This window comes from Anarrhichthys ocellatus, unplaced genomic scaffold, assembly GCF_004355925.1.
Source record: "Anarrhichthys ocellatus isolate YVR2014 unplaced genomic scaffold, GSC_Weel_1.0 scaffold63, whole genome shotgun sequence".
Classification (NCBI taxonomy): Eukaryota; Metazoa; Chordata; class Actinopteri; order Perciformes; family Anarhichadidae; genus Anarrhichthys; species Anarrhichthys ocellatus.
The window spans coordinates 1,529,927-1,540,090 of record NW_022280093.1 but is presented as its reverse complement, the minus strand read 5'-3'; the positions used below and the strand labels follow the sequence as shown (position 1 = coordinate 1,540,090).

The 10,164-nt window shown below is 46.1% G+C and overlaps 1 protein-coding gene across 1 annotated transcript; it reads right to left on the bottom strand.

Annotated features, from left to right (window-relative positions):
- Positions 1-598: 598 nt before the first annotated feature.
- Positions 599-9,353, bottom strand: klf6a (Kruppel like factor 6a). Its single transcript, XM_031872411.1, has 4 exons — positions 8,994-9,353; positions 6,658-7,234; positions 5,728-5,851; positions 599-5,307 (listed from the first exon to the last, which is right to left on the bottom strand). The coding sequence occupies exons 1-4, from the start codon at positions 9,093-9,095 to the stop codon at positions 5,256-5,258; spliced, it is 855 nt and encodes a 284-aa protein (XP_031728271.1). The 5' UTR covers positions 9,096-9,353; the 3' UTR covers positions 599-5,255.
- Positions 9,354-10,164: the final 811 nt, after the last annotated feature.

The following is a 10,164-nucleotide window of genomic DNA, read 5'->3' as shown; positions in this document are numbered from 1 at the left end:
TGCCAATGGTGGAAGAAGTAGTCACATTACTTCTTCCACTTTTAATTTAATTTTTAATTTATATAATTTTTTTAAAATTTATTATACTATATTGATCCCGTTAAGGGGGAAATTTGTCTCTGCATTTGACCAATCCCTGTTTTATAGGGAGCAATGACAGGCGCCCGGGGATTACTTCATTACTTCAGTAATAGTAGCAATACTGCTATATAAGAATGCTCTTATGAGTAAAGGTCTCCTGGATTCATAGAAATAAGTATTGGCAGCAACGTATCAAAAATCAAAGTCGTCCTACTGCAGAAAAACAGCCCCTCTTAGTGATATTTGATATATGACATAAGTAGATTGCTAATAGTGATTGTTGTAAGCCGCAGCTGGTGGAGCCAGTTTCACTACTTTATATGGTAAATGGATCTACTTTACTGGGTAAAGTGCTTTACAATTTTCCTCTCATTACACATACACTGATGGCGGTGGAGCCGCCATGCAAGGTGCAAGCTGGGGTTCAGTGTCTTGCTAAAAAGAAACTTCGGCATGCAAACATGCGGAGCGCGAGGACCGAACTTCCAACCTTGTGAAAAAAAGACAACACACGCCGTACAGCTAGGTAGTTCAATCCAGTGGATCACAACCAAGGGGTCACGTCTGCCCCAAAGTGAGTGAGAGACTGGATTGCATCATTTCCTGTGAATCGCTCATGTTGAAGGGAATGGCGGAGTCCGCCACTATCAATACAAAACTACTGTACAGACAGGGAATTATTGAATGCCAATACATTGAAAAAAAAATGCCGACCATAAAATGAGGTTTGAGTTCATGAAAATCTGGATTGCTACTTTGAGAAAAGGCGCAAAAGTATAGCAAAATGTACTTAGAGTATCCAAAGTCAAAGTACCATAAAACTACTGCATATTGGTCATCAAATATGACATTAGATTAATACTGCAGTATTTTACTGTTGGTGGAGCTGTATGGACAGTTCAGTAGATTAGTCCAGAGGAAGGGTCACCAGATAAATCACATACAGCTCAAATCAAATCATATCATTTTACATCTTCGGTTCCCAAACAGGTAGTTAAATCAAACCATGAAAGTTTATAGGGGAAATTACTTTTTGGTACCATGTATTTAAGGCTACTTGAATAAATGTATTTACTTTCCACCACTGGTCATCCATTAAATAGACCGTTCCAAACTGTGAAATTGCCACAGGACACAAACCCTAGACCTTATGCGCTCCCACGGGACATTAAGAGCAGATGTATGACATCTAAAAGTGATGAATTGTTCCCCATAATCCTTTGGGTTTCAGGCTGTGTTACAATATCGATGTGGGAAAGCATGTGGCGGATTTGCAGTCTGGACACATCAAAGCAAATCGTGCAATCTTAGCGCCCCATTTACGAGAAACTTCATCCACCGCGGTCCACTTCGCAAGAGGATGCTCCACTTCTATAGCCAGGATGAGAGTCCGCTGCACGGAGATTAAATGCAACATGTGCCGGTCTCCTTTAGGAGGTGAAAAACAAGAATCTGAGCCTCCATTATTTTTTTCTCCCACGTGCAAGTCAAGTGGGTAGTTTGCCGGTCGTGTTGCTCCTCAGCTTCGCATTATGCATCACAGGTAGATTTGAAGTTGGGAAATCATGTGGGGCAGCAGTTTTGAGAGATCAAGGAGCTGCAGCATTTGAGGCAAAAGCAACACTCATTGCCACTCCAAAAGCAGGGAGGTTCTCCAGAGTGAGCTTAATTACCAACTGCAGGCAAAGCTTCATTTATAAACCACAGGCCTTTTACTGAAAATCAGAGGAGCTAATAAGTTGCCTGCCCATTCTAGGTCATCAACATAAGCAGGGGGAGCGGCGAGAAAGAAGAAGGAAGTTGTTTTTTGTTTTTTTAAAATCCCATTTTCTTGTTAGTTTGTGACTTAAACTCGGCTCTTTGGTTTATCCACTGCTGTTTTGTATCATTATCTGTGTCAAGTGGAGTAATTATCTAACAAATGTATAAAAGCTGCTCTCTAATTAAATGCCATGGGCTGTGAAAGATGGAGATAAATTATTTATGCTGCTTTGATGAGAGCTAGCTAGCTCTAAGGAGTGAGCAGTCCGTCGCTTTTGGAGCCGAAATCAGCGAAACTTTTCTAGGGGGTGTTTGGGGAGGAAAAAAAAGAAAAAGTTCTGCGTGTTTGCCACTGGGATCGAGGTGAGTCAGTTTTTTCCAGTTTCTGCAAAGATGTAATTTGCTCATGGGAGGAGGATATTTTCATTCTGGTATTTACATGTCAGGAAGAGGTGAGGCCACGTAGAGAGACTGTTTAACAAGGTATTTATACTGCGCCAAGTGGAAAAACAGTACTGTTTTTAAAAGGGACAAATTCAAAATGTCAGATGTGTTGTCCCTAGTGCAAACCTCTACTGGCAAAGAAAAAACACAAAAAAAACAAAAAACAAAAAAAGATTTAACAATAATGAGGAGAATCAACTAAATGAGAAGAAGGGAGCAAGCCAAAGTCAGATAAGAATTTCTTATTCCAATAAAAAATACATTCATACAGAAATATAACAATTTTGCAAAACAATTTCAAATAAAAATTTCATAAAGCATAAACATAACAATTTTACAAATATTTTTTTTTTTTTTCCATTTTTATACAAATATTCAGTTGAGAACAAAGAGCTGTGTGTGCGTGTGAGAGAGACGGAAGATGTTGGGGTAGTGTGGGATGAAAGCATTGATGAAAGATGCGAGCAAACACTGGGCTTAATCAAGGCTCAATTACCACCAGAACAGTATTGGCTGCCGGGTTTTTTTTTTTTTTTGTTTTTTTTTTTTTAAAAATCATCCGCACAATGGACGTTCCTCTCCTTTGCCCACTAAAGATGCTGCCAGCGCTCCCAAATGTATCGTGGACAGCAGTTTTTAAGTTTGTACTCATCCCGTCTGATCTGAAATATTTAAGAATGCAACGGTGATCTCTGATCTAGAGCGGGTGGCACAGATCGCTTGAACCTGAAACAGTAGTAAATATGACCCCACAGATCCATCTCTAAGGGAAATATGGTCATGGGCTTTTTTTTCTTTTTTGGGTCAAATCTTCCATGTGCATCGTCACCCTTTGATCTCCTACTGAGAGCCCCCCCCCCATCCTGTGTTTTTCATAATACTGTTGCAGCTCGGCTAAAACAACGCTCCCCAGACAGGGTCAATAACCAACCTACACAGTCAGCAGTCTGTGACAGATTCCATGCCAACAAAGCCTTTAGCAATTCATTACCGAGAGGCAGTACAAGGCGAGGCCTGTCCGACTGCAGCCTGTTAATTACAATAAATCTTTAGAGTTTTCTTCAGTCCCACTCGCAGGGATGTGTGAGTGTGTGTGTGTGTGTGTGTGTGGGGGGGGGGGGGGGCATGAGAGGAGACAATGGTGTTGGAGGGACAGCAGCCCTGTATGAAGAGTCTAGTTTGTTCGTACTTCGGAGCAGAGTGTGATGGACTCAAGTACATACTACACAGTAGCACGTGCAATGACAACGCCTTTAATAAGTGAAGTTAAGTGCTCTAAACATACAGCGTTCGTCTGATTCACATGTTCCGACTGAATTCAATGTGATGTCTGCAAACTGAACTGGTGCTGACTCAAAGACGACTGCGAAAAAGGTGCTTCCCCCCCCCCCAAAAAAAAAACAAAACATCACCATCAACCGACAGGATAGATTGCGGACACCGGCCACTAAACACAAAGAGGTGCGACTTAACGTGGAACTGAGCCTTGATCAAGCTTTTCAAATCACCCATACGACAAATGTGACTTCCCCTGGGAGGGAAAAAACAACCCACTGCTGCAACAGGGTTGAGTCACTTGCATAAGGCACCATTAAGGTCAACAGTGCATTATTAGATAGAAAAGAAAGTACAAAAAAAAAAAAATCAAAGTTACTCCTCAAGGCATAGGATGAGTGAGAAAATGAGGAAGCAGTGGGTGAAATCTCCAGCCAGATGAAAAGAACTGAATGAAACGGGTGAGGTTGTGAAGAAAAAAAAGAGAAGAGGAAATCATCAAGGCTTTATGTACAATATATTGTAACATTTAACCGTCCGCACTTTAGCTGCACTTTTCTTGAAACTATTTGCAGTCCTGATTACAGTGGAAACATGAAATGAACAAACCCTAGAACCATGCAACACCTGTCTATGATACTGACGTTATAGTATAGTTGTGTTATACCTCTAAGCACACAGCTTATACAATTGGACTACAAATGAGCTTCGTAGCTTGTAAAAAAAAGAAACCAGGCTACATAACACATTGCACATTTAGTAGCTGCACCAAAAAACACCAAAAAAAAGCTTCTGTCATACAGTGACCAAGGAGGAGGGGGCTTGTGGTCTCTGGGTCACTGACCAGAAGGGGGACAGGTCCACCTTCTCTCGGGTCAAACCCAAGGCCTCAAAAAGCTCCAGAGAACCCCCCTCTCCGCCCCAAACCCCCCCCCCATACAGTCTGGGTGCCAGACAAGACAGGCAGGAACCTCCACCCTGCCCCGTCCTCACGCTGCCACCGGGGAAACACCAATGGAATGTTTCCCCCCAGAAACCCATTCAGTCCACAGCAACATTGGTACCAGCCCCGCACCGTCCATCCATCCATCCATCCATCCATCAACCCCATCTCGCCTCCTGTCCTCCCAAGGGAGTGGGGGGGGGGGGGGGGGGGGCCGGTCAGCCAATCTCAGACATTCACAGTGCACACATGCTTACCTCAGACAGTTTTTGTAAAGTACCAGTGTATCTGCTGTCCGGGAATGTCCCCACCCCCCTCCCCCCAAAACATCATGCACCATACATACAAATCATTCTCACTCTTTGTTTGGTTTTTTTTTGTCTTTTTTTTGTTTTTTTATGTGTCTGAGTTGTACGTCCTTCTCAAGCAAAAAGGTTTCTTCCCCCCCCCCACCCCCCGTCGTCCGTGATTTTGTCCTTTTTTGTTTTTAAGTCGCAACAGACAACCTTCAGAGCGCCCTTTCTCCAAAGACAGGTCCCGGAGGCACTGGGTTTCAGTATGGTGCAAAACGGCATGCTTTGGCTGGAACACACTCCCCGCCACTCTGCCCTGGGACAGTTCAACCAAGAGACTGGTCGGGAGACGGCGTTTTTTTTGTTTTTTTCCTCCCTCTCTCTCTCTCGCTCTCTTTCTCTCTCCTTTTTACAACAACTTTTCACCCCCGTCGCTGTTGGTTGGAGCTCGACCCGCTCTAGACGTGCCTCTTCATGTGAAGGGCAAGATGGTCAGACCTGGAGAAACATCTGAGGAGAAGAGAGAGGGGGAAGTCAGTGACAACGCAAAGATGGACCGCAGGGGAGCGAGACGCGTTTGCAGGGAATGAAAGTAACAAGCTTTGTGCGACAGCGCTTCTTCTGAAGGTAAGAACTTGAGAGCGATCAGTCCAAAAGATTACGGGCTTCGTATAATGTCATGCGAGGTAATAACTGAACCATCACATTCCACTGAGAAAAAGGCTGATTAACTCCAAATGACCTCCTGATTGATCTTTAGTACATTTGTTTTTAGCTACCTGAATCAAATCCATCAGTGCATCCCATCATTAAAAGGACATGCATCATTATCTGTATGATGCAAGTAAAAAAATAAAAGTAGAGCACATCTACAGTAACGGGTGTCATGCCTGCACGCTTCGGTTTGCGTGGATGTAGGAGCAGCCTTACCTGTCACAGTGACTGCATTTGAATGGCTTAGCCCCGGTGTGCTTTCTGAAGTGTCTGGTCAACTCGTCGCTTCGTGCAAACCGCCACACGCAGCCCTCCCACGAACACCTGTACGGTTTCTCACCTGCAGAAGCAACAAGGAGGGGGTGATTAGTCCAAAAAACGCACGCACACACACACACACACACAGTTTTCCTACTGAGGCTGAAATTGGATTTGTCATTCAAATGCATTCAGATCAATCACCCCTGTGTGTGGGGTGGGGGGTTATGGGGGGCAGGCCAGATGACACAAGTCACTGACAAATCACTCAAGATTCCACCGAACCTGTTGGATCAGCTGCCGTGTTCACATGCAACCTGGACACCTGCTTAGAATGCTAAGAGCGATGCTGTGATGGGTCCTACATCAAAAAGATAAAAAAAGAAAAAAGAAAAAGAAAAAAGCCGCACGTGCAATTTCACGCCGCTAATCAAAAATAAAGAGACGCTCAAATGACCACTCGACGCCCTTCCAACTCCGTGGCCCCTGGCTCCCCGCCCATTCACCCCTTTCCCATGGTGAAACTCAATCTGCTTTCAAGTCCTTTTATCTCCCATGTGCAACCCCCCCACCCCCCTTGCTCCCTCCCTCCCTCCCTCCCTCCCTCCCTCACATTCCAGATAGATTAGGTCACAGTTTAGGTATCCAGCCATGCAGAGCTAATACCCACAGCGCTCCAGCTGAGGACATCATGCAATGTGGACCTTTAATTACATTACACAATGGTTGGGTGACTGAATTAAGAGCACTTCCGCTCTTTCACACCGTAATAAGTGAGGTTTTCTTTAACTCTATGAATGCGTTGCTTTTGCTTGAGCTCAGCAGAGAAGACTCTTTCTGTTTACACACATCACACGTGGGTCTGACGGGTGCTTTGGAAAAACTCACCCGTATGAGTGCGCTGGTGTGCTTTTAGGTGGGAGCTCTTCGTGTAAACCTTGCGACACCCGTTGAACTGACACCTGTGTACCCGCCTCCTGCCGTCCGGGGACGCTTCCCCGCACATGAGTCCCGTCTTTTCCGCGCCCTTCGCTGCCCCGCCGCTCCGGATTTTGACCGGCAAGTGCAACTCGGCGGCGACCCAGCCGCCGGTCACGCCGCCGGCCTCCGAGGTGGCCTCCGGAGAGGATGGGGGTGTGCTTATGACGGAGGGGCTAAAAGGTCCAGAGCCGACCAGGACGGAGCCCAGGGGGTTGGAGGTAAAGCTGTGCGTGGGCGAGAGCTCCTCAGAACTGTCCGACGCTTCGCTGCTGGCATCCGAATTCACGCTGTTGGTGTCCAAGATTTGGCTGTCCTGATTGTCCTCCTCGTGGGCCGCGGGCAGCTTGGGGTCGGCCTTGGCCTTGTCCTTGTCCCCGCAGGCCAAGATCAACTTGCTCCAGAGGTCCCCCTGGCTGTCGAACTTGAGTTCGGACGTGGAGACGTAGGGCTCGCTCTGCAGATAGCGCTCCAACTCCAAGCATGTCTGGTGGTACGAGAGAGAAAACAGTCAGAATAAGTCAACTACAACTGCAGCACTGAGAGAAAGAGAGAGAGAGAGAGAGGGGGAGGAGGTTCCTTCAGAACCAGCAAAAAAGCTTCAGTGTGGGAAATCCTTTTAAATGAGTCATGTGCACATACACACACCCCCCTGAAAAAATAAATAAATAAAGCCTTTTGCGTTGTAACGTTCGTAGCAGGATACATTAACCAGGAAACGGTAGCTACACTGCACATTTCAGGCTCGTGGCTGTGACGACAACACAGCTGTGACGAGGCATGGATCGAAAGGAATTTAATCGATTTATCAAGAACAATGCCAAATATGTGTTGGTTCCAGCTGCTCAAATGCAAGAACCTGCTGCATGTGTGCATCGTACACACACACACACACACACACACACACACGACTGTACACCAATATTTGGGATTTGGGTGAAAAAGCAACATCCCAACACACAAAACCAGCCTTCCTGCTTCACGTCATGTCCTTGAATCCCCGCCCCCCCCTCCTGAACTCTGCTGCACCTGAACCCAACACTTAAAAACGTGCATTGTCATTTCAGCACTCCAATGACTCACTCAACAAATCTAGAGTCCTTTTAAGGAAGCCGCTCAACTCTCCCCCTCCCTCCTCCCCTCCGACATGAGCCATTCAGATGTTTTTTACTCATGCGAAACCTCTGCCATGCAATCACACATCCTGTCTGACGGCCACAAAAAAAAGAGAAAAAGACACTCCGCTTCACAATTGGGTGAAGAGGACTTTTAAGTTGACAAAAAAAAGAAGCGAGCAAGGGCCGTTCATTAGAGGCTGCTCCAGAGACAGCAGGTTTGACTGGGCAGATGTTGAAGACATACTCCCTCCAGGCTTCTGCAGCCTGACACTGTACTCTCCAGCTGTGCTAGTGCCTCGAGCAGGACTTTGGCCATGGCTGACATTGATACAGTGTCATGTTGTGGAGCTCGTTCAAATAAGAGGACGATGCAAATGGATGATTTAAACCAATGTGACAACAAAAAGGAAAATAAATGTAGAATAAGGGTGAGGATGTCGTTTAAAATCATTATGGGGCTGAAACACTGAATCCCATTTTTAAAGTTTATAACGCAGTTTTCAAACAGTGCCAAAACTGACGAAATCAAAGAAAAAAAAGGAAGATACATTTTTTTTTTTTTGAAAATGACAGAGCTGATCCTGAGCCAACGCGCTACTTCTGATTTGGAATCAACTGCTGACTGATTTGAAATTCTACTTCCTCCTCCCACCGCGGCTGCAGCGTTAGCGGTGACACCAGCTCACATGCCCTGAGACAACCCGCTGTGAGGAAACGAAGAAGTCATGCTCAAAATATAGAAGAGCGTGTCAAAATAAAAAAAATACCCCAAAAAAATAAAGAAGCACCAAGCACGCCGCTGTTGCGCTGTCCCCACTCATCTTGGCGCAGCACAGCCTCGACTCCAGCTGTCAGACTGACACACTGATCCACTTCAGGCTGCCAGAAAACTTCATAACGACGCTGGACCGTGAGAAAAAAAAAACAGCACGTCTAAGCCGCCTAAGCACCGGGGCGCCTTGTGTGTTTACAGCCGTTACGATGTGGGGATGAGGAGCTGAACTTCTCGAGCGCACTAAACGCCGCGGTGTAATCTAGCAAAGCAAACGTCTCTCCGTTCCGCTTTTCCACACAAGCTCAAACAGCGACCGTAAGAAGAAAACAGTTGATGTGTATATGTATATTCACCTGCTGCCAGTACTCCTCCAGTGACGGTAAGGCTGAGAAATAGCCCGTGTCGTGAACTATTTGAAGTTCCTGAAAGATGCTGCACATGGGTAGAACATCCATATTTTTTTTTTCCAGAGCTTAGTTAAAACAAAAAAAAAACAATGCAATATAGCTGCAGTTAAATGTGTTTTTCAGGTAGAAGGAGAAAAAAAATTAGACCCAGTAGAAGGAATAACAGCGGTCCCCTGCGATGCAAACGAAGAGGCGCTTGTTTTCAGCAGCAGTGTAGCAGCCGATCGTCCGTCGGTTTTCCCCCCCTTCGTCTCTCTCTGACGTTCAAGGTGTTTGCAAACACTGCGCCGGACTGGATGGTGAACAACTGCGCTCTGCAAACTTCCCTATTCAAACCCCCCCGAAGCCCGCCCCCTTCACCCCCCTTCCCCTTCCCCTCCCCCTCCCGCCCGCCCCTACTCCACGGCAGGATTACGCCTGCGAGGGTTGTCAGCCAATCAGCGGCGCGCAGCGTAAAGGCTCGCAAATGATATCACGGTCGGCCAATCGCGGCCGGCCTCCGAGTTAATTTGGTTTTCTCTGCGTTTTAATTGGCCCGTTTGACTCCCAGCCTCTCGCCGCCGATTGGCTGGTTATTTTTAGGCATGTATATAAAGCTCTCTCTCCCAGAGTAGTCCTTCTCTGTCTGCGACGTGTTTCGCCACAGACAGCGCATGTGAGCCGGACGGGTTTCGCTCCCGTTCAGTGGAAAACATCTGTCTCTCTCCCACTCGCTCTCCGTGTAACTTTGTCACAAGTAGTACTTGCAACACTGCTGTTTAAGGAGATGGGTTCACCCAGGCTGTAATGGTGGCGCAGTGCATGTGTTGACATCAGGCCACTGAGAGTGAACACATGTCTTGGGACACAAAGTGGTGACTAATGGATGGCAGTGCACTTATTGTGTTATCGGCTCACGCACGAGCTTACAGGAAGCGTTCGTCCTCACTTCTCCTCTGCCACTGAATCAATACACAACGAGAGACTTCTGCTTTAAAAAACACTGAGAAGTTGCTCTCCGTCATTAGTTTGAAAAGCTTTTATCATCTAATTTGCACTTAAAAAGAGAGAGCGGCGGAATGAATGTTCGAAGTGGTTCCCTAAAGTTAAAGAATTTGTTTTACCTTTGCTTAGTTAT

Coding starts and splice junctions, on each gene's coding strand:
- klf6a (XM_031872411.1), bottom strand. CDS start 9,095: ATGGATGTTCTACCCATGTGCAGCATCTTTCAGGAACTTCAAATAGTT. Junction 7,235..8,993: donor TGGAGGAGTACTGGCAGCAG/GTGAATATACAT, acceptor TCGTACCACCAG/ACATGCTTGGAGTTGGAGCG. Junction 5,308..5,727: donor AAATGCAGTCACTGTGACAG/GTAAGGCTGCTC, acceptor TCTTCTCCTCAG/ATGTTTCTCCAGGTCTGACC.